The sequence below is a fragment of the Salvelinus fontinalis genome, chromosome 10, assembly GCF_029448725.1.
Source record: "Salvelinus fontinalis isolate EN_2023a chromosome 10, ASM2944872v1, whole genome shotgun sequence".
In the NCBI taxonomy this organism is placed as follows: Eukaryota; Metazoa; Chordata; class Actinopteri; order Salmoniformes; family Salmonidae; genus Salvelinus; species Salvelinus fontinalis.
This window is the reverse complement of record NC_074674.1, coordinates 16,435,096-16,458,215: the sequence shown is the minus strand read 5'-3', so window position 1 is coordinate 16,458,215 and position 23,120 is coordinate 16,435,096. Positions and strand designations below refer to the sequence as shown.

General features: G+C 44.0%; 2 protein-coding genes across 3 annotated transcripts; one reads left to right on the top strand and one right to left on the bottom strand.

Annotated features, from left to right (window-relative positions):
- Positions 1 to 380: 380 nt before the first annotated feature.
- LOC129863705 (ankyrin repeat family A protein 2-like) lies at positions 381 to 7,608 on the top strand. The gene is made up of 8 exons (XM_055935893.1): positions 381 to 1,314; positions 2,520 to 2,678; positions 2,900 to 2,965; positions 3,130 to 3,227; positions 3,448 to 3,573; positions 3,741 to 3,807; positions 3,980 to 4,060; positions 7,218 to 7,608. Exons 1-8 carry the CDS (start codon positions 1,032 to 1,034, stop codon positions 7,271 to 7,273), a joined length of 936 nt encoding a protein of 311 aa, XP_055791868.1. The 5' UTR covers positions 381 to 1,031; the 3' UTR covers positions 7,274 to 7,608.
- Positions 7,609 to 8,489: 881 nt separating this feature from the next.
- Positions 8,490 to 15,509, bottom strand: btf3 (basic transcription factor 3). 2 transcript variants are annotated; one of them, XM_055935894.1, is made up of 6 exons: positions 15,390 to 15,509; positions 14,208 to 14,276; positions 13,912 to 14,025; positions 13,488 to 13,689; positions 13,007 to 13,063; positions 8,490 to 8,810 (listed from the first exon to the last, which is right to left on the bottom strand). In XM_055935894.1, the coding sequence occupies exons 1-6, from the start codon at positions 15,492 to 15,494 to the stop codon at positions 8,764 to 8,766; spliced, it is 594 nt and encodes a 197-aa protein (XP_055791869.1). In that variant the 5' UTR covers positions 15,495 to 15,509; the 3' UTR covers positions 8,490 to 8,763. The 2 variants fall into 2 exon arrangements, with proteins under 2 accessions (XP_055791869.1, XP_055791870.1); XM_055935895.1 differs by lacking the exon at positions 15,390 to 15,509 and adding an exon at positions 15,239 to 15,383.
- Positions 15,510 to 23,120: the final 7,611 nt, after the last annotated feature.

Genomic DNA, 23,120 nt, shown 5'->3' with positions numbered 1-23,120 from the left:
CTCACAGCAGAGTAACCAGTGTAGCCTAATCTATTATCCAAGCTTTCGTATTAAAATGGATTAACAAAAACATTGCAAAATGTCATGGTAAAACTTTAATTCACCCAGGTTAGGTTTTTGGAGCTGACACACAAGTAAAACACAGGTCCCCAAGGCCTCAAAGATTTGCATGCGATTAGCCTCCACCACCAGAATATGGACAACAAAAGAGGATTGGTTATTAAGTGTCATTCATTGTCAAATTTCCTAAAATATAAAATATTTTTCTGTATGTTTTCAATAATTGTAGGTGTCGCGCTAGAATAAAGCATGTTATCGACTGTTTTAGGGTTCATATACCTGGTTTTACAGTCTGGCACTTTATGAAAAAAATAAAAACAACCTTTAGTGCTCATGCGCGAGAAACAAGTGAAAAGCCAGCTATCAAATCCTTGTACCATCGGTGGACATTACATAAAATGTGTTAGCTACTTAGTAAGAAATTATTATTAATAAATGTAAATCACTAACAACGGTGTTAGTTGTGCTTCTAATCAGTACGTTAGGTTGCATGCAATGGATTATACTGGGTCTGTTAGCTAGCTTGCTAACACTTAGCTAGCTAACGTTACGTTAGCTAGCTCTCGTTCAACGAGTTGGCCCATCTTGCGCTAGCTAACACTAGTCAGTCAGTTCGGTTTCGTCTATTTATTTCAAAGTATTAGCTAACTACCAGTAATGGTAAGTCAGACAGCATTTGGTAGTAGCTAGCTAGGCCCTAGAATTGAACGATGTAAGCCTCTGGACTGATTTGATCCTATGTTGTTAATTAGGAATGATCCTTGTCTGTTTTCTTGCAACCACTCTCCTGTGGGTTTACGCATATTAGCACTAACCCTCGGCCTACCCAATGCTGATGTTACGTTTTAATTCATTCTAGCTTTCACTGACTTCTCTTATGGCACACCCGATGTGGTATACAAAGCCTTTATTAACCAGACAGTCGCCATCACATCCACCTAGCACTGAGTCGACCCTCTGACTACTCAGTCATGGACAAAGGTTTGGTACCAGGTAGGACCAGTTCGGTCTCAGAGGAGATGGAGGGGATATGTGTGATGCCAGATATGAGTGGCATCAAGTTGGAACACCCGGGTGGGAGTGCGGGCAACACAGGTGCACAGAACGTGGCCATGGGGATCAAGTTCATTCTGCCCAACCGCTTCGATATGAACGTGTGCTCAAGATTCGTCAAGTCACTCAACGAGGAGGACAGCAAAAACATCCAGGACCAGGTCAACTCCGATTTGGAGGTGGCTTCTGTTTTATTTAAAGGTACCAACTAACTACCAACTGTTGAAGCACTCATTGGTATTACAATGCAATTTCTATATATCACCCTTCACTGGTCACGATGGCTACACCCACCCGTAGCACGCGCTCCAGCAGGTGTATCTCACTGATCATCCCTAAAGCCAAAACCTCATTTGGACGCCTTTCCTTCCAGTTCTCTGCTGCCTGCGACTGGAACGAATTGCAAAAATCCCTGAAGTTGGAGACTTTTATCTCCCTCAACAACTTTAAAAATCTGCTATCCGAGCAGCTAACCGATTGCTGCAGCTGTACATAGTCCATCTGTAAACTACCCACCCAATTTACCTACCTCACCCCCCATACTGCTTTTATTTATTTACTTTTCTGCTCTTTTGCACACCAGTATCTCTTCTTGCACATGATCATCTGATGATTTATCACTCCAGTGTTAATCTGCTAAATTGTAATTATTCGATGTATTGCCTACCTCATGCCTTTTGCACACATTGTATATAGATTCTCTTTTTTTCTACCATGTTATTGACTTGTTTATTGTTTACTCCATGTGTAACTCTGTGTTGTCTGTTCACACTGCTATGCTTTATCTTGGCCAGGTCGCAGTTGCAAATGAGAACTTGTTCTCAACTAGCCTACCTGGTTAAATAAAGGTGAAATAAAATAAAAAATTTAAAAAAACTCAGTACTCAGTGCCTACCGTTACTCCTCAGTCAAGGTCCAAAGCCCTTTCATATCACATTAAAATTATTTCACAAACGCTAAATATAACCGGCTTTCTCACAGTTGCAAGCCGACCGTATTTTCACTGACATGTTTCTGGCGGCCTTCTTCCGTTAGCGTTACACACAGGTGTTCGGAGCATGCTAGATAACGAATTAGAACAGGTGGTCCTTCGGTCTTCCTCAAAACACGCGCTGTAACATGGAGAAATGGCCACGTAGGAACACTAACCCTATAAAAGTTAACAATTATATAATTTTTCTCACTGATATGCTTACAAACCCTTAGCGCAAGGGATGCGTGTTAATGTTCAGGCCGAGCGTTGGGGGTCTTAGAAGACGCCTTCGTCCAATGACTTAGTTATGTGTAATGTAGTGGAACTGAGAACCATGATCTTAGGCTAATTTTATCCCAGTTAAATCAACAGGTATTTTGCTGCTCAATTGAACTAAGCTAATGGTTGATGCTGTCTCTTTTCCCTCTTTCAGCCGAGTGTAATATTCAGACGTCACCCTCACCGGGGTTACAAGTGCGTCATGTTTATACCCCGTCCACCACCAAACACTTCTCTCCCATCAAACAGTCGACAACACTCACCAACAAGCACCGTGGTAACGAGGTGTCCTCCACACCTCTTCTGGTCCACTGTAAGTACCTGAGCTCATCTTAAACTAAAGGTGGTTTCTTTGTCCAATGTACACAGACTTCCAACCCCTCTGAAAGATAGAGGTCGGAACAGTGGGCAGCTATATGACTGCGTTCGTCCTAGATTTGTCACACATCACTTAGCCTCAAACATGACTACAACACAAAACATACCTGAATCGAACGATGGCTGCTTGACCTCTGACCTATGATGTCTTTCCAGCTCTGTCCATTCACCAGCTAGCAGCACAGGGCGAAATGGTTTTCCTGGCCAGCAGGATTGAACAAGGTGAGGATGTCCTCAAGGTGGAGTTATAGAACCATGCAGAGGCACATAATTAACAGTTGGTAAGAACAATATGCACTCGAGAATGTCTATAATAGGGCTCTCACTGGTTGACTTGAAAGATGTGGAACATGTTGCTGATTGCATTAGTGTTTGTATGGCTGTAGAGAGCGTGATTAACCTGCAGGATGAGGAAGGCTTCACCCCCCTGATGTGGGCTGCAGCACACGGACAGATTGCAGTCGTAGAGTTCCTGCTCCAGAACGTAAGCACAATGACATGTTGAGACCAATAACTCAGCAAATTACTCAATTTATTTGAACATGGTACAGAAATATGCAGCAAAATAGTCCCGATATTGTTACAAAATGCACATACTACATAAAACAGCAAAATATATTGTTGAAATCACGTTTTGACTAATAAATGGGCCGCTTAGACCTGACTCTTTTCTCACTTATGGTCTCCATGTTCTCTTCCTTTAGGGAGCGGACCCCAACCTGTTGGCTAAAGGCAGAGAGAGTGCTCTGTCTCTGGCATGCAGTAAGGGATACACAGACATCGTGAAGATGCTGGTCGACTGTGGGGTGGACGTCAATGAATATGACTGGGTAGGAAAGTTAGCCGATTCAGGATTTTAAACTGAATTCTTGTGTCTGGCTTATGTAAACAAATGGATATGCATCCCCCAAATGAGTGATGTGAATGTGGTGAGCTTACCTTTCTGGAGGCTATCACATTGCCCGAATGTGACGCAGTGTTTGTGGGTTGGTTTCAGAACGGCGGGGCTCCCGTGCTCTACGCTGTCCATGGGAACCATGTGCCCTGTGTGGAAATGCTCCTGGGTAAGGACTGACTGGCTGACTGACCTTCCACTCAGCAGACATACTGTACTTATCAACAGCAGTGGCGGTTCTGAAACGGACTTTTAATGTTTTGGTAAATTATGTTTAGATGTAGGCTGTATTTGTGTAGACAGGTCTGTCATCTGATGAATTCAAACCTTTACTGTCACAGAAAGTGGAGCCGACCCCACCATTGAGTCCGACTCTGGCTTCAACGCTATGGATATGGCTGTGGCAATGGGCCATAGGAATGGTATACAAATATGCATTTCATATCATTTTAAGGCTATATACACTGCTCAAAAAAATAAAGGGAACACTTAAACAACACAATGTAACTCCCAAGTCAATCACACTTCTGTGAAATCAAACTGTCCACTTAGGAAGCAACACTGATTGACAATAAATTTCACATGCTGTTGTGCAAATGGAATAGACAAAAGGTGGAAGTTATAAGCAAGTAGTAAGACACCCCCAATATAGGAGTGGTTCTGCAGGTGGTGACCACAGACCACTTCTCAGTTCCTATGCTTCCTGGCTGATGTTTTGGTCACTTTTGAATGCTGGCGGTGCTTTCACTCTAGTGGTAGCATGAGACGGAGTCTACAACCCACACAAGTGGCTCAGGTAGTGCAGCTCATCCAGGATGGCACATCAGTGCGAGCTGTGGCAAGAAGGTTTGCTGTGTCTGTCAGCGTAGTGTCCAGAGCATGGAGGCGCTACCAGGAGACAGGCCAGTACATCAGGAGACGTGGAGGAGGCCGTAGAAGGGCAACAACCCAGCAGCAGGACCGCTACCTCCACCTTTGTGCAAGGAGGAGCAGGAGGAGCACTGCCAGAGCCCTGCAAAATGACCTCCAGCAGGCCACAAATGTGCATGTGTCTGCTCAAACGGTCAGAAACAGACTCCATGAGGGTGGTATGAGGGCCCGACGTCCACAGGTGGGGGTTGTGCTTACAGCCCATCACCGTGCAGGACGTTTGGCATTTGCCAGAGAACACCAAGATTGGCAAATTCGCCACTGGCGCCCTGTGCTCTTCACAGATGAAAGCAGGTTCACACTGAGCACATGTGACAGAGTCTGGAGACGCCGTGGAGAACGTTCTGCTGCCTGCAACATCCTCCAGCATGACCGGTTTGGCGGTGGGTCAGTCATGGTGTGGGGTGGCATTTCTTTGTGGGGCCGCACAGCCCTCCATGTGCTCGCCAGAGGTAGCCTGACTGCCATTAGGTACCGAGATGAGATCCTCAGACCCCTTGTGAGACCATATGCTGACACATGCACATTTGTGGCCTGCTGGAAGTCATTTTGCAGGGCTCTGGCAGTGCTCCTCCTTGCACAAAGGCAGAGGTAGCGGTCCTGCTGCTGGGTTGTTGCCCTCCTACGGCCTCCTCCACGTCTCCTGATGTACTGGCCTGTCTCCTGGTAGCGCCTCCATGCTCTGGACACTACGCTGAGACACAGCAAACCTTCTTGCCACAGCTCGCATTGATGTGCCATCCTGGATGAGCTGCACTACCTGAGCCACTTGTGTGGGTTGTAGACTCCGTCTCATGCTACCACTAGAGTGAGAGCACCGCCAGCATTCAAAAGTGACCAAAACATCAACCAGGAAGCATAGGAACTGAGAAGTGGTCTGTGGTCACCACCTGCAGAACCACTCCTTTATTGGGGGTGTCTTGCTAATTGCCTTTAATCTCCACCTTTTGTCTATTCCATTTGCACAACAGCATGTGAAATGTATTGTCAATCAGTGTTGCTTCCTAAGTGGACAGTTTGATTTCACAGAAGTGTGATTGACTTGGAGTTACATTGTGTTGTTTAAGTGTTCCCTTTATTTTTTTGAGCAGTGTACTTATCATGAACAGGTTGAAATATCATGAATCTTTTCACGAAAGAGGTATTGTACTCTATGCAAACACAGGCTACATAAAGCAGAAATGTAGCAGTTCATTACTCGTCTTTTGCCAGGTCTACTTTCATAAAGATACATATGGTGCAGACAGACAACTCTATTAACTACATATTAGAAAATTTTGAAAGAAACAAGGGTATTTGGTGAAAGTTCCTTCTAGTCAGTGTATAACAATAGGCAGGTTTCCATTGACCCTGGTTTATTTGACAAAAGCAATGTCGCAAAAAAACACTGACATGTGTACTGGAAACAGCAGCTATAGGAGAAATATTCTAAAGACCGACTTGTATTTGTTCGACGGGTGGATGTTTAATTTGTCAAACGTTTTATTTATTTATTATTTTTAGAGAAACAAATAAACTTAAATGCTGATTGCAGAATAATTTAGAAGGTACACGGGGCACGTGATGTCATCACATAACTACAAAGCTCCACTCAACATTTAATTCTTAAAATGCATACTGCTTGCTAAATATGTAACTACTGAACAAAAATAAACATGTAAAGTGTTGGTTTCTTGAGCTGAAATAAGATTACAGAAATGTTCCATGCGCACAAATTTGTTTACATCCCTGTTAGTGAGCAGTTATTTGTCAAGCTAGTCCATCCACCTGACCGGAGTGGCATATCAAGAAGCTGATTGAAACAGCATGATCATTACACAGATGCACCGTGCCAATACGTTGGCACATGAGAATTAGAAAGTCAATTCTTGCATTCTAGTCATGCTGGCTTTCCCAGTGTACCTGAGACAAAGCCTGTATGCCCTGCCACCACCTGTCGGCAATTTAATGCACAATTTTCCTAAATGGATAATGTTAACACTCCACCACTATTTTTATTAGACACTAGGTTTTTGCGAGTATTATTTTTAGGTGTGACATTACATCCAGCTGTTTTTAGTGACACAAGACCGGTCAATGGAAATGCACCGTATCCGGCAATTGTCACATCTATTTTCTGTCAATTTTTCTAACAATTAAAATCGCTGGACAAGTTAGTGGAAACATAGCTTGTAACCCCCCGCCCTCCCCTACCACATCCTCTTCCGCAATCAGACTTTGTGTTTTGATACATTTATGTGTAAATTAGCTAGCTCAGAATGATCACCTTCTGATTCTGGGTCTGTTTCACTAGACCTGACTAGGATCAGTCAAACCAGGAAGTTAACAGTTCATGGTGCTGTGTATGCCGAGGCTAGACATGTCATCTGTTATGGAAACATATCCCAATCAAGCCATGCTCAAACTAACCCAGTAGCTGTTACAATTTCATGACTTGGATATTTGTACTCTGGTAATAAAGAGACGTAAAATTTCAAATGGCTGCATTTTGGAGCTGTGATCTGAGGATAGCATTCTGTCCTCTTTGTCAGTTCAGGTTTTAAGCAACCTAGCTTTCCTATTTACCTTTAACCAACTCTACAGGATACTTGCCTTTTTGATTTCGTACAATACTCAAACTTTCATGGAACGCCTCTATGCTCTGATCAGTTCAACAGGTGATGGAGGCCCATCTACTGAAGCTGCTTATGGGGATGCGAGATTGACCAGATCCCAGGGAAAAGCCACTAACCTGGGGGACATGAAGGACTGCCTGGGAATGGAAATACAGTATACGCCATAATGAATTAAGAAATATGTCTGAGGACAAACGTGAAGCACGTCTACGAGACTCACCTGTTAGGCTCATGTGTGAAACGTTTAGGAAGAATGTGTGTGAGTATTTAGGCACCCCATGTATGTTTTGGGTAGACATCCTATTGAGTTTTGTATCAAACCATGTAAATAACTTCTGAGCAAAATGCCAATGTGAGAAACTAGTGCATAAACCCAAACGTCTACACTAATCATGCATTAATAAATGGGGGATGTTGAAAGTGGAGTTAATTGCACACGTCATTTGAGAATTCTGCCCCTCATGAAAAGGGTATTAGCATGAAAGTAAACAGCCTAGTGTGTCAACTGCTGCAACTATTAAGAGTGTCAACTTTTATGCTGTTTTGGTGCCCTAGCTCCCACGTAATGGCATTCAGCGAACCCGTGCACATACTGTGTGTGACGGAACAAAGTCTTGCATCTCAATATCTGCAGTGCTGCTCGTGGTAACGTCATTTCACGGGCTACTTTTAACACTAAAGTTGTGGTGAAATGAAGTACATCGAACAATAAATATAAAAATCAACAAATTGTTGGTCCCATGTTTCATGAGCTGGGAAAAAAATATATACATTTTCCATAGCCACAAAAAGCTTCTCAAATTGTGTCCAGAAAAAAGAAACCCGCACACTGCTCTTGGTAGTATCACTGCTCTTTATTAAGCTTTACGTATCGGCCTCATTCAGAGCTTTTTCAAATATACGTAAAGCTTAATAAAGAGCGGTGATTCCAAAGGGGAGAAATCCTGCTGTAGGTAGGTTGTAGTTTAATGTATATTTGTGTTTATCTGAGCGACTTCATTGGAAGATATGGTTGAAATGCCATCCCAGGGTACATTAGTGTTGTAGAATGTTCCTTCAGATCTTTGCTGGTGCTGCTTTATTGTAAATAAACAGTGTAAACCATCTTCACCAAATGTACTGCACAGATCATGTCCCATTTATCTGTACACGTCATTTATTCAAAGTAAATGCTGTGCACGTCGGCGCAAGTGTAAATGACCTTTAAGTCACATTGTCGGCAGTCCAGCGCACTGCTCTGTACCATGCCTTAGTTGACCATGGGGTGCAATTAAAGTGTTTTTTTACAGTAATCGGAGATAAAATATAAATTGACAATAGCAAATGTTTATTCCAGATATGGTTTCAGCCAGACTGCAAAGAAATCAGGTTCAGTAACATGGAAGAAACAGCTGAAGAGAATATGAAGAGCACGAACCTCAGACAACCCGTACAATCTCTCACGGACTCAAACTGGACACAGACACCACAGTGCACAAAATAGCATTTCAGAAATAAAAATACAAACAAAAAATAACTCCTAGTGCCCCTATCCAACCCAGTCCTGTTGAGACTCCTGAAGGTCTGTTTTTTTTTCTTCTTTAGTTTGCCTCATCCTTGGAAGCCTCATCGAAATTCTCCACCAGATCTAAAAACAACACAAGAGCCAATGGTGGGTAAGTGACGTGTCAGTAAGGTTAAGAAACAGGCCTAACTACAAACATACATGCCTCTTTCTACTAATCTCAGATCACTCAAGGAAAAAAGGACAGTGTTTATCTGAAACATGATCCCAGGTACAACCCCCCCCCCCCCACACACAAACAGCTCTCCCTTTAGACTCAGAACGAGTCTCGCTCTGCAAGGGGAAGGTACACAGAACTCCAGAAAACAGATGGAAAAATCATGGCACTGAGGATCAAAAAGGGGACTGAGGATCACAAGGAGGGTCCTACTTTTTCAATGAAGACTGAAATCTGGCAAGTCCATATTTGTCTCAGAGGGGTTGAGGGTTCAAATGGAAACAATTCCGACGGTCTGAATATAATATATTTTAGTGGGGGGGGTGGACACAAAGGGAAACTAAACACCAGTAATAACATGATGGCATAGACATAGACTGTCATCGGGCTTCAACCATTCCCCACACTGAACGGGAGTGTAATCGTTTGAGAAAACTTTGGGTTACGGGAAAAGGATAGCCCTGGGAAAAGCTGTGGGTAATTGTAATGGCAACCGCATGTGTTTGGACCCATTTTCTCCAACAAAGAAAAGCAAACTGCTTTCAGAACTCATAAACAACGAACACAACGTTTCAAACACTAAACCCACCACCCCGACTCCCACCCATCACCAATTACTCTAGTCATTGTTGGATCCCCTGAGCATGACCCCCTTCAATTCCCAAAAATAAGCAAACCTGGCAAGGTTTTATTAATCAGAGGGAAAGTAAATGCCCAGATGTAACTTATTCTGGAGTCAGACTTCAGAGAAAGTATAACATGTATACTAACTAGACATGTGGGTGATGTTGAGTCACTGAGCAAATTTACAAGAGGCCAAGAACATGGTTCATTATTGAATATACCTACACAATCCCTATGGTCAAGTAGAAATATGCAGGGAGGAGAATAACCAATAACTAGAGATGTGTCCATCCATGCCAAGAGGGTGGGAGTGGGACAGCGTCATATGTACTGCCAGAGGCTGGTGTGATTCTCACACACGGATGCCTCCATTGCTACACTTCCACCTAAAGTGCTCCACACAGTATGCAACGGATCTGACATTGCTTTGTTTGCTTAGTACCACGTACTTTTGCGCAGCCGAAATTTTGGGATCGCTCCGTTTGCAGAGACTGAAATGACTGGAGAGCTCTTAAAGGAATGATTCACCAATTTTGAATGTTCAATTGTTTTTGTGCATCTGAGTGATGTTCTATCGATTCCCTGGGTCATTTCATGTTTGAGTTATTGGCATTCAAGCAGGCAGAAATCCAGACGGTATGACGAGGCACTGTGATAGTTGCTCTCGCTACACTAGGAAGGTAATAGGAAAACGACTTTTAGATTGCGAAAAGGTCTGTCATACATGTCAGACTTCAATACTGGCCAATGTCATAACTCGGGAGGATGTCTTCTCTCGAATGAGCCATTGATCATATTTTTGCAATATTCCTACCTCAAGATATGTGTAATTTAACAGAGGGTCTAGCACAGTTTTCCTATTTGTCTGCCTCTTCAGTCCAGGGTGCATATCATGGTGCAGTTGCCAGAGATACCAGAAAGGCGATAGGAATCCAATGAAGGAAGGAGCGTAAACTCAACAAAAAAAGAAACATCCCATTTTCAGGACCCTGTCTTTCAAAGACAATTTGTAAAAATCCAAATAACTTCACAGATCTTCATTGTAAACGGTTTAAACACTATTTCTCATGCTTGTTCAATGAACCATAAACAATTAATGAACATGCAACCTGTGGAGCGGTCGTTAAGAAACTAACAGCTTACAAACGGTAGGCAATTAAGGTCACAGTTAAGACACTAAAGAGGCCTTTCTACTGACTCAGAAAAACACCAAAAGAAAGATGCCCAGGGTCCCTGCTCATTTGCATGAACATGCCTTAGGCATGCTGCAAGGAGGCATGAGGACTGCAGTTGTGGCCAGGGCAATACATTGCAATGTCCGTACTGTGAGACGCCTAAGACAGCGCTACAGGGAGACAGGACAGACAGCTGATCGTCCTTCGAAGTGGCAGAACACGTGTAACACCTGCACAGGATCGGTACATCCAAACATCACACCTGCTGGACAGGTACAGGATGGCAACAACTGCCTGAGTTACACCAGGAACGCACAATCCCTCTACCAGTGCTCAGACTGTCCGCAATAGGCTGGACTGAGGGCCTGTAGGCCTGTCGTAAGGCCTGGTCCTCACCGGCAACAACGTCACCTATGGGCACAAACCCACCGTCGCTGGACCAGACGGGACTGGCAAAAAGTGCTCTTCACTGACGAGTCGCGGTTTTGTCTAACCAGGGGTGATGGTTGGGTTCACATTTATTGTCGAAGAAATGAGCGTTACACCGAGGCCTGTACTCTGGAGCGGGATCGATTTGGAGGTGGAGGGTCCGTCATGTCTGGGGCGGTGTGTCACAGCATCGTCAGACTGAGCTTGTTGTCATTGCAGGCAATCTCAACGCTGTGCGTTACAGGGAAGACATCCTCCTCCCTCATGTGGTACCCTTCCTGCAGGCTCATCCTGACATGACCCTCCAGCATGACAACGCCACCAGTCATACTGCTTGCTCTGTGCGTGATTTCCTGCAAGACAGAAATGGCAGTGTTCTGCCATGGCCAGCAAAGAACCTGTATCTCAATCCCATTTAGCATGTCTGAGACCTGTTGGATCGGGGAGGTGAGGGCTAGGGCCATTCCCCCCAGAAATGTCCGGGAAATTACAGGTGCCTTGGTGGAAGAGTGGGGTAACATCTGGCAAATCTGGTGCAGTCCATGAGGATAAGATGCACTGCAGTACTTAATGCAGCTGGTGGCCACACCAGATACTGACTTACTTTTAATTTTGACCCTTTTAGTTAACGGACACAATATTCCATTTCTGTTAGTCACATGTCTGTGGAACTTGATCAATTTGTCTCAGTTGTTGAATCGTGTTATGTCATACAAATATTTACACAAGTTAAGTTTGCTGATTATAAACACAGTTGACAGTGAGAGGACATTTCTTTTTTTGCTGAGTTAACGCCCCACCAATTGCGTTCACGTTGTCATGCTGCGTCCCGCAGTTGCTAAGCTAATCGTTACGTAATCCCTTCTCAAACTGACTTTGTCGAGAAACGTGCCAATTTTCCTCGAGAACGCAACGACACAAATCCAAAGTTACACGATATTACAGATAGCAAGTTAATTCTCACATCTTGGACAAGATTTGTAATGTTGTACTTCTTCATGAAATTGGTGCCAATGTTGGGTTTTTGAGTTAGCGCCCAATAGACTCCCATTCACTCCTTGAAGAGCGCTCGTCCCAGAATCGCTCAGAGCGCACCGCTCGGTCCATTGACGTAGCATGGGCAACGTTTCCCCATCTCCTCAAAAGTATATCTGCTGTTGCGAATGTCCGACTCCACTGAACAACATCGATCTGCAGGTTGAACATGGTGAGTTTGTTGACTCTTAAATTGATAGTGCAGTTGGTTTAGGCGATTTTACAGCTAACTAGCTCCTTCACATGCTGATATTGTCTTTGGTATTATTGTGTAGCTACATTTGCTAGCTAGCCCATAGAGAGCATTGTTTTGACGATTTTGTAGTCGACCTGAGCTGCAACAGACTTCCACAACGATTTCCCATGTTGCTACCAACCTTATTGCAATGCCAAAATGAAACATTTGTTCACAAAAAAATTATGTTCTCACTGTAAATTAAAGGAATGAGTGGTTTTGAGGGGGGGGGGTTCCTCTAAGACTTAACCCACACCAGTGTGTCACTAGTGCTTCTTGTTAATGAAAGCTCTAGTGTAATTGTGTTTCCACCAGGAGTGTGACTAAAGACTTGGGGTGAGCAGAATCAACTACTTTTACATCAAGACAGTTACTTTGTGAGAAAGTGTTAAAGTTCAGCTAGCCATTTTTATGCGAATGCCAGAGGAAAAGTACCAATGGCCTGACTTTGGCATAAAGTCAGAGCAGGTTTGCCGGAGCCACGGGCTAGTGAGAAACAGGTGCCCGCCCACATGAATGGAAACAGAAGTCTGAGCTAAATCTCAGATTGAAACTCAAACAATCACAACCTCAGCACGTTGAGACTGCTCTTCATATAACCCACCTGGAACATCATCATCCTCTTCCTCTATGGGGGCAATTGGTGCTTTTCCATCTCCAGCTGTGAGGAAGAAATAAGAAATGTTACAAACTTCTTGCAGAGCAATGTACAAATGCCTTGCGTCTTCAGGAAGATTTATCCAACCATGAAGAATAAGTAAAACAAATTGCATTTCTATTACAATGTCAGTGCCTGCACAGTGATCAAAATTCATCAAAGAAACTCCAGCCCTACTTCAAATCCCAAACATTACAATTACAAGTGCAAAAACGTTCAAATTATTACTGTGCATTTCTGTCTGTTTCGATTACCAATCCACCTCCTCACACACTAACACTACAGAAGTCTCTGGTACCTGTGGCCAAATCAAACAGATGAGGTGAAGACTATTTTTGAAATGTCCCCCAGACGCATGTACCCTGTTTGGGCAGCGCCTCGGCCAGTACCCCCTCACCATCCAGCTACCTCCCCCAGGAACACGTACCCTGTTTGGGTAGAGCCTCAGCCAGTCTCCGGAGGCTTGTCAGGCTGTCTGCTCCCAGCTGGTTGAGGATGCTGGGCAGCATCTCTGTCAGCTGCTTGGTCTCGGCGTGGCCAGTGATGGTGAAGGTGTTGGCTGCCAGGGAGGCCTGCACTTTGGGGTTGTTGAAGTGGATCACTGTCCCCTGGTTCGTAAACATGTTCACCTGCGAGGAATGAGAATGGTTATGCCATGTTACTTGCAGTCGCACTAGACATCTCCATTTCTGAAAACTCACAGACCACAGCTAGCTAAGTTGTGCCTTGAAAATAACCCTCTGCTTTCAAAGAAATCAACGCGTTCCAATTCAAGTACTCTGGCATACATTTAAAAAGAGATGGTTACAGAGAGTTTATGGGTCAGTCTTTAACCATTGACCAGACCTTACCTCTTCGATACCAGAGATGTTGTTGACGCCTAGTTTCTTTAGGGAGAACTGAAGTTTCTTGTCATCTGCTGTTGCGGTTCTGTGCACGACCTTCTTCTTTCTGCGAGCGGTGCCCTGTATAACAGAAGACAGATCCAAGTGCATGCTCTTTTAACACCAGGTGCAAGATGAGCTTTACAATGACATGTTATTTTTCTAAACATACTGTTTTAAATAGTGCTGTGTTACTAGGTGGAAAAACATGATCGGAGTATAATAGGAAGAAATTGATTGGTGTTAATGGCTTATATTCTTACCTTGCCGCCAATACGGACTTGTGCCTGAAGTTTGGCAAGTTTTTCTTGGTTCATTATTATTTCTTTCATCTGAAATAGACAGCATTTGGGTTACTGGTATTATATAATTAGGATTATTTGTTTCTGGTTAACTAAAGTTACATTTGTAATACCTTTGTAAGCCCCGCCTCACTTAAGCCTGTATTTTTCTTACTGAAAATATTTTCTACAAACATCTGACTACCGCACCTCTCAGATTCAGAAGGGTTGGGTTAAATGCGTCAGTTGAAGGCATTCAGCTGTTCAACTGACTAGGTATCCCCCTTTCCCCTTCCTTACACCAGTAACGTTACATGTAGCCTAAATTAATTTTTGCATGAAATACAAGTTGAAGGCACACCCCCACACGTGAGTGTACTGTTGATGTACAGTAAATTAGCAAAAATCCCCAAAACAGTAAATCAATATTGTGGTTGAGAAGTTTGAAAGGCAACACTACGATATGTCACGTTAGCAACCAAACTGCATGTTGAGTAGTATCAGCTAGCAAACGTTATAGAACATAAAAAAGTTAGATGCTTAATTGCTTGCCAACGTCGTTAAGACGCAGTCCTACAACCAAAAAAAGCATAGACGCCACGGCTTAAATCAATGAACTGTAGCTAGCTAACAACGTTAGCTATATGTTGTCTAAGTTTAGCAGACAAACTATCAACAAACTTACCAGTACTTAGCTAGTAAGGTATTTCTGTTTAGATATGAGAGCTAACGTTAGCTAGCTGGATAATAACAGGCACGTATGTAGCTAGCTATGCTAATAGGCCGTTGTAACTGTTGATGTCAGCGAACTGGAACATGTCGAGAAAATGAAAAAAACACTACCATCTACACCACTGTTAGCTAAATATCTACATACATTTGACATGTCGACGATGACCACTGAAACGTAAAAGCCAGATAAACAATGTATCGGGCTTTTTGCCTCTGACTAGCTACCAAGTTGCTAAATTCGATTAGCGCCAGCGGTATTGGGCCTGTCACTCAAACCTCACCTCCCAGCTCTCAACTCTATTACCAAGTCCACTTGTGCTCAAACTCCACGATTTTTACCGGTCTGATAACCAAGTACATTGTTCACCGTGTGCAGTTGGAGAAGAGCAGAAACAGTGCAGGAAATAAGGTATTTTAGAGCTCCTCACTGACCTGCACATTAGCAGCGAGCACACGCGGGGAGCAAGATGGAAGCGAGAGAGGCTGGAGGAAGTGACGTGCGGGCAGACGTGCAACCGCAAAAGTGCCTGATGTCATTCATATACCTCAGTGGCTGATGGGCCAGTTCATTCATGGGAATGAGGAATGGATTTATCTGTAATAATCCATGGAACTCTTTATGCCTTAGAAGAAATAAGGCAGTAGCTCTTTATAAACTGATTACTTTCTTATTAACCCGGAGCATGGTGTAACAGGCAGACAGTCTTAGCTGCACTCAATGTGTGTATTGGTGCGCCCCAATACTCTAACAATGATTATATGTACTCATTTTAAGTGCTACAGACCTGGTGGCGTGTATGTGTAATGACGTGTTAATACCACATTACCACATTCCTCCTCCCTTATTAAGATTTCAATATAAAATCTTCCCCCCCCCAAATTTTTTTTAGGATATACAACATAAGAAGACATTCCTTATGCTATTTTATTGCATTAATGAACTAATGCTGAACTAGCGTTCCTTTAACTGAAACAGCATTCTTTTTAACTTGTTCTGTACTCTACTGAACTAAACAAGTCAGTGTAAACAATAAGCATGACAATAGACATTACATTTCACATGTTCACAAGCATTTTAGTTTACCCTGTTCACAGTTCAAAGTCCTTTAAGCAGCTTGGAAGCTTTGTGACGAACACTAGGGGTAGTGTCCATTCTCAACAGTGGAGGAGCCACCAGCTGTTTCTGAGCTGGGCTCAGTATCTGACTCTGAAACTGGGTTCTCTTCTTCTTGAACTGTTCCCTTTGTTACGGTCTCTGTCTGTGGAATGTGCACCATAGAAGCAAGTGGATAGCTAGAGAACAGCCTGTCCTCTGCCATCACAATTAGTAACTCACTTGTTGTTCCCTCATGTCTGGTAAGAATCTGATCAACATATATGCGAACCACTTTACCATCTCCCATTATTACCTTGTTGGAGAAGGGACCAGTCACTGAGTCTATGAATCCAGGAATACATTTTGGCCCATGACTGACATTTCTGGTAAGGATAGGGTCCCCCTCTCCAAAACTTCGGCCCTTGGTTTGTCATGGTTCTCTTTCTGTGTGTATTGCTTGCGTTTAACTTTCCTTTTCAGGTCTCAATGGACTAGGTCCAGTGTGGAGCGTAGTCTACAACCTAATAACAACTCAGCAGGAGAAAGTATTGTTGTCGATTGAGGTGTTATTCTGTAGCTGAACAGAACAGGTGACACTTTTGCTGCTATGCTCCCTTCTTCACTTTTTTTCATACTTTCTTTGAATGTGTGTACTGCGCGTTCCGCCAGACTATTTGAAGATGGTTGGTATGCAGCTGATGTCACATGCACAATGCCATTGTTTTTGAAGAATTCTTGTGCTTCAGTGCTCACGAAACAGGTTGTGTTGTCGCTCACCACCATCTCCGCTATCCTTTGGTTACTGAAGCGCTGTCATAGGCAATCTATAATAGTGGTGGATGAAGCAGGACTCACAGGATACACATCCACCCATTTAGAATGCGCATCAACAGAAACTTTTCCCCATGAATGGTCCTCTGTAATCTACAGTTGAAGTCGGAAGTTTACATACACTTAGGTTGGAGTCATTAAAACTCGTTTTCAACCACTCCACAAATTTCTTGTTAACAAACTATTGTTTTGGCAAGTCGGTTAGGACATCTACTTTGTGCATGACACAAGTCATTTTTCCAACAATTGTTTACATACACTAAGTTGACTGTGCCTTTAAACAGCTTGGAAAATTCGAGAAAATTATGGCACGGCTTTAGAAGCTTCTGATAGGCTAATTGACATCATTTGAATCTATTTTATTTTATTATTTTTAACTTTATTTCACCTTTATTTAACCAGGTAGACTAGTTGAGAACAAGTTCTCATTTGCAACTGCGACCTGGCCAAGATAAAGCATAGCAGTTCGACATATACAACAACACAGAGTTACACATGGAATAAACAAAACATCAATAATCAGTCAATAATACAGTAGAAAAAAAAGGAAACAAAAAGTCTATATACAGTGAGTGCAAATGAGGTAAGATAAGGGAGTTAAGGCAATAAATAGGCCATGGTGGCGAAGTAATTACAATATAGCAATTAAACACTGGAATGGTAGATGTGCAGAAGATGAATGTGCAAGTAGAGATACTAGCGTGCAAAGGAGCAAGATAAATAAATATATACAGTATGGGAATGAGGTAGTTGGATGGGCTTTTTACAGATTGGCTATGTACAGGTGCAGTGATCTGTGAGCTGCTCTGACAGCTGGTGCTTAAAGCTAGTGAGGGAGAAATTAGTCTCCAGCTTCAGTGATTTTTGCAGTTCGTTCCAGTCATTGGCAGCAGAGAACTGGAAGGAAAGGCGGCCAAAGTATGAATTGGCTTTGGGGGTGACCAGTGAGATATACCTGCTGGAGCGCATGCTATGAGTGGGTGCTGCTATGGTGACCAGTGAGCTGAGGTAAGGCGGGGCTTTACCTAGCAGAGACTTGTAGATGACCTGGAGCCAGTGGGTTTGGTGACGAGAGTGAAGCGAGGGCCAGCCAGCGAGAGCGTACAGGTCGCAGTGGTGGGTAGTATATGGGGCTTTGGTAGCAAAACGGATGGCACTGTGATAGACTGCATCCAATTTGTTGAGTAGAGTGTTGGAAAATATTTTGTAAATGACATCGCCAAAGTCGAGGATCGGTAGGATGGTCAGTTTTACGAGGGTATGTTTGTCAGCATGAATGAAGGATGCTTTGTTGCGAAATAGGAAGCCGATTTTAGATTTAATTTTGGATTGGAGATGCTTAATGTGAGTCTGGAAGGAGAGTTTACAGTCTAACCAGACACCTAGGTATTTGTAGTTATCCACATATTCTAAGTCAGAGCCGTCCAGAGTTGTGATGCTGGACGGGCGGGCAGTCATCGGTTGAAGAGCATGCATTTAGTTTTACTTGCATTTAAGAGCAGTTGGAGGCCACGGAAGGAGAGTTGTATGGCATTGAAGCTCGTCTGGAGGTTAGTTAACACAGTGTTCAACGAAGGACCAGAAGTATACAGAATGGTGTCGTCTGCGTAGAGGTGGATCAGAGAATCACCAGCAGCAAGAGCGACATCATTGATGTATACAGAGAAGAGAGTCGGCCCGAGAATTGAACCCCGTGTCACCCCCATGGAGACTGCCAGAGGTCCGGACAACAGGCCCACCGATTTGACATACTGAACTCTATCTGAGAAGTAGTTGGTAAACCAGGCGAGGCAATCATTTGAGAAACCAAGGCTGTTGAGTCTGCCAATAAGAATGTGGTGATTGACAGAGTCGAAAGTCTTGGCCAGGTCGATGAATAAGGCTGCACAGTAATGTCTCTTATCGATGGCGGTTATGATATCATTTAGGACCTTGAGCGTGGCTGAGGTGCACCCATGACCAGCTCTGAAACCAGATTGCATAGTGGAGAAGGTACGGTGGGATTCGAAATGGTCGGTAATCTGTTAATTAACTTAGCTTTCGAAGAACTTAGAAAGGCAGGGTAGGATAGATATAGGTCTGTAGCAGTTTGGGTCTAGAGTGTCTCCCCCTTTGAAGAGGGGGATGAACGCGGCAGCTTTCCAATCTTTGGGAATCTCAGACAATATGAAAGAGAGGTTGAACAGGCTAGTGATAGGGGTTGCAACAATTTCGGCAGATAATTTTAGAAAGAGAGGGTCCAGATTGTCTAGCACGGCTGATTTGTAGGGGTCCAGATTTTGCAGCTCTTTCAGAACATCAGCTATCTGGATTTGGGTGAAGGAGAAATCGGGGAGGTTTGGGCAAGTTGCTAAGGGGAGTTCAGGGCTGTTGACCGGGGTAGGGGTAGCCAGGTGGAAAGCATGGCCAGCCATAGAAAAATGCTTTTTGAAATTCTCAATTATTGTCGATTTATCGGTGGTGACAGTGTTTCCTAGCCTCAGTGCAGTGGGCAACTGGGAGGAGGTGTTCTTATTCTCCATGGACTTTACAGTGTCCCAGAATGTTTTTGAGTTTGTGCTACAGGATGCAAATTTCTGCTTGAAAAAGCTAGCCTTAGCTTTCCCAACTGCCTGTGTATATTGGTTCCTAACTTCCCTGAAAAGTTGCATATCACAGGGGCTATTCGAAAGGGGCATGCTTATTTAAGATGGTGAGGATGGCACTTTTAAAGAATGACCAGGCATCCTCTTCTGACGGGATGAAGTCAATATCCTTCCAGGATACCCGGGCCAGGTTGATTAGAAAGGCCTGTTCGCTGAAGTGTTTTAGGGAGCGTTTGACAGTGATGAGGGGTGGTCGTTTGACCGCGGACCCATTACGGATGCAGGCAATGAGGCAGTGATCGCTGAGATCTTGGTTGAAAACAGCAGAAGTGTATTTGGAGGGCAAGTTGGTTAGGATGATATGGTGATAAGGTGCCCGTGTTTATATGATAGGGTGCCCGTGTTTATAGATTTGAGGTTGTACCTGGTAGGTTCATTGATAATTTGTGTGAGATTGAGGGCATCAAGCTTAGATTGTAGGATGGCGGGGTGTTAAGCATGTCCCACTTTAGGTCACCTAGCAGCATGAGCTCTGAAGATAGATGGGGAGCAATCAGTTCACATATGGTGTCCAGGGCACAGCTGGGGGCAGAGGGTGGCCGATAGCAAGCGCCAACGGTGAGAGACTTGTTTCTGGAAAGGTGAATTTTTAAAAGTAGAAGCTCGAATTGTTTGGGTACAGACCTGGATAGTAAGACAGAACTCTGTAGGCTATCTCTCCAGTAGATTGCAACTCCGCCCCCTTTTGCAGTTCTATCTTGTCGGAAAATGTTATAGTTAGGGATGGAAATTTCAGGATTTTTGGTAGTCTTCCTGAGCCAGGATTCAGACACGGCTAGGATATCCAGGTTGGCAGAGTGTGCTAGGGCAGTGAATAAAACAAACTTAACGAGGAGGTTTCTAATGTTAACATGCATAAAACCAAGGCTTTTACGGTTACAGAAGTCAACAAATGATAGCGCCTGGGGAATGGGAGTGGAGCTAGGCACTGCAGGACCTGGGTTAACCTCCACATCACAAGAGGAACAGAGGAGGAGTAGGATAAGGGTTCGCTAAAAGAACTGGACGCCTAGTACGTTCAGAACAGAGAGTAAAAAGAACAGATTTCTGGGCAAGGTAGAATAGATTCAAGGCATAATGTTCAGACAAAGGTATGGTAGGATGTGAATACAGTGGGGGTAAACCTGTGCATAGAGTGACAATGAAAGAGATATTGTCTCTAGAAATATAATTTAAACCAGGTGATGTCACCGAATGTGTTGGAGGTGGACTCAACCTGTAGAGAGAAAACAGAGAGACAGCCTGGTGCAGGGGGCTGCCACTGGAGGACTGGTACGTGGAGGTGGCACCAGATATACCGGACCGTGAAGGAGTACAGGAGCTCTTGAGCATCGAGCCTGCCCAACATTACCTGGTTGAATGCTCCCCGTAACCCGGCCAGTGCGGCGAGGTGGAATAGCCCGCACTGGGCTGTGCTGGCGAACCGGGGACACCATGCATAAGGCTGGTGCCATGTACGCCGGCCCGAGGAGACGCACTGGAGACCAGATGCGTTGAGCCGGCTTCATGGCACCTGGCTTGATGCCCAACATAGCCCGGCCGATACGAGGAGCTGGAATGTATCGCACCGGGCTAAGCACGCGTACTGGGGACACCGTGCGCTCCACCGCATAACACGGTGCCTGACCAGTACGACGCCCTCTCTCTCTCCACGGTAAGCACAGGGAGTTGGCTCAGGTCTCCTACCTGGCTTAGCCACACTCCCCGTGTGCCCCCCCCCAAGAAATTTTTGGGGCTGACTCTCGGGCTTCCAACCGCGTCGTCGTGCTGCCTCCTCATGCCAGCGCCTCTCTGCCTTCGCTGCCTCCAACTCTGCCCTGGGACGGCGATATTCCCCTGGCTGAGTCCAGGGTCCTTTGCCGTCCAGAATCTCCTCCCAAGTCCATGAATCCTGTGTCTTCTGCCGCTGCTAATGTCCTTTACCACTCTGCTTGGTCCTTGGTTGGTGGGTGTTTCTGTAACGGCTGATTTCCTCCTCTTCGTCTGAAGAAAACAAAGGAAAATAAAGGTCAGAACGTGACACCTTGTTTACCACACTTATGGCACTTTTCATCCTGAAAATGGCACTCACTTGCCATGTGATCACCTTTACATCTGTAACATGTTTTCACGTGCTCACCTTGTGTCGGTTTCTTTATCTGACGCATGCTTAGCTTGTGCACACGTGCTCTAACTGAAAGACCAATGGAGTGCCCTGCCCTCACCAAGACAGCGCTTGTTTCAGTGAAATTATATTATTCTTATGACTAGATTGAAAAGCAAGCCTTTCTAACCGGTAGGTAGCCTAGGGGTTAGAGAGGCGAGCCAGCAACCGGAGGGTTGCCAGTTTGAATCCGAAATCTAGTGGGAAGTGAGCTGGCAACTGGAGGATTGTTTAATTGCTAAATTGTAATTACTTTGCCACTACTGCCTATTTATTGCCTTACCTCCCTAACCTTACCTCATTTGCACACACTGTATATAGATTTTTTTCTATTGTGTTATTGACTGTACGTTTGTTTATTCCATGTGTAACTCTGTGTTGTTGTTTTTGTCTCAATGCTTTGCTTTATCTTGGCCAGGTCGCAGTTGTAAATGAGAACTTGTTCTCAACTGGCCTACCTGGTTAAATAAAGGTGAAAAAAAAAAAAAAAAAAAAAAAATGTTTTATAAGGCGATGAGCTGCATTACATCCTGCATTATCAGTCAAAATGTAATTTTGAAGGCCCTCTCATTCTGTGTGTGAGAACAAGGTGGAAAGTGTCACCATAACCTAGACCTAGACCAAGCCTAGCCTGTACATAATGGTATTATAATTTCAATACAGCATAAAACTTGGATCCCATACCTAAAGCCTGTTGCAATGCAATAACAGTAAGCCTAGACGTAACCTACACAGACTGCCAAACTGGTATACCTATTTGTGGAATGCTAATATTCAAAGAATTACAACAACAACAAAAACTCCAGTCCAGTACAAAACTCCCATGGTAATGAGCGCACAAAAAATGTAGCCTAATGTAGACTAAACACTATGCAACAGAAAAGCAAATAATGATAGCCCACCCATTTTGTCCAAAGTGTCTCTTTGTCCAGATTTGAATAGAACTTCCTAACATAACCCTCCACAGTGGGCTAGCACATGAGGCATCATGGCTCTTCCTGTGATGAAAACTTTGTGACACCTTGTCAATCTATTCACCTTACCTGTAGAAGCCATTTTGGTCTGCTTACAAGCTCATTGAATCTGTTGTGTATATGTTGTCTGGCTAGGAATGTTTGAACTTGGTTTTGTACAGTAGTGACACTCTCACATGGGGTTATAGGTCACTGGTCACAAGTAGCCTATACAGGTACACAGATTAGCTGACCAGGAGACCAGGAAGTGTTCCCACAGGTGAGAGGAGAGAGCAGACGGTTCTTATTGTCTCACTGGAAGAGTATGGTAAATCAAACTTGTATGGTAAATCAAATATATTGGAACTCTGCATTTGATAATCTGCCATAGGCCTAAATGCATGGGATGGGAACACCAACCAACTATCTAAGTTAGGAAAGTAAATTCTGTGGACACATCTTGAACTGATCTCAAACTGTGCAAATAGGGTGTCA

Bases quoted from the DNA above. Each gene is read 5' to 3' on its own strand.
- btf3 (XM_055935894.1), bottom strand. From the start codon at position 15,494: ATGACATCAGGCACTTTTGCGGTTGCACGTCTGCCCGCACGTCACTTC. The intron at 14,277-15,389 runs GTCAGTGAGGAG...TGTCTATTTCAG, and splicing joins TGCTCGCTGCTAATGTGCAG to ATGAAAGAAATAATAATGAA. The intron at 14,026-14,207 runs GTAAGAATATAA...TCTGTTATACAG, and splicing joins AAGTCCGTATTGGCGGCAAG to GGCACCGCTCGCAGAAAGAA.
- LOC129863705 (XM_055935893.1), top strand. From the start codon at position 1,032: ATGGACAAAGGTTTGGTACCAGGTAGGACCAGTTCGGTCTCAGAGGAG. The intron at 3,228-3,447 runs GTAAGCACAATG...CTCTTCCTTTAG, and splicing joins TAGAGTTCCTGCTCCAGAAC to GGAGCGGACCCCAACCTGTT. The intron at 3,808-3,979 runs GTAAGGACTGAC...TTACTGTCACAG, and splicing joins CTGTGTGGAAATGCTCCTGG to AAAGTGGAGCCGACCCCACC.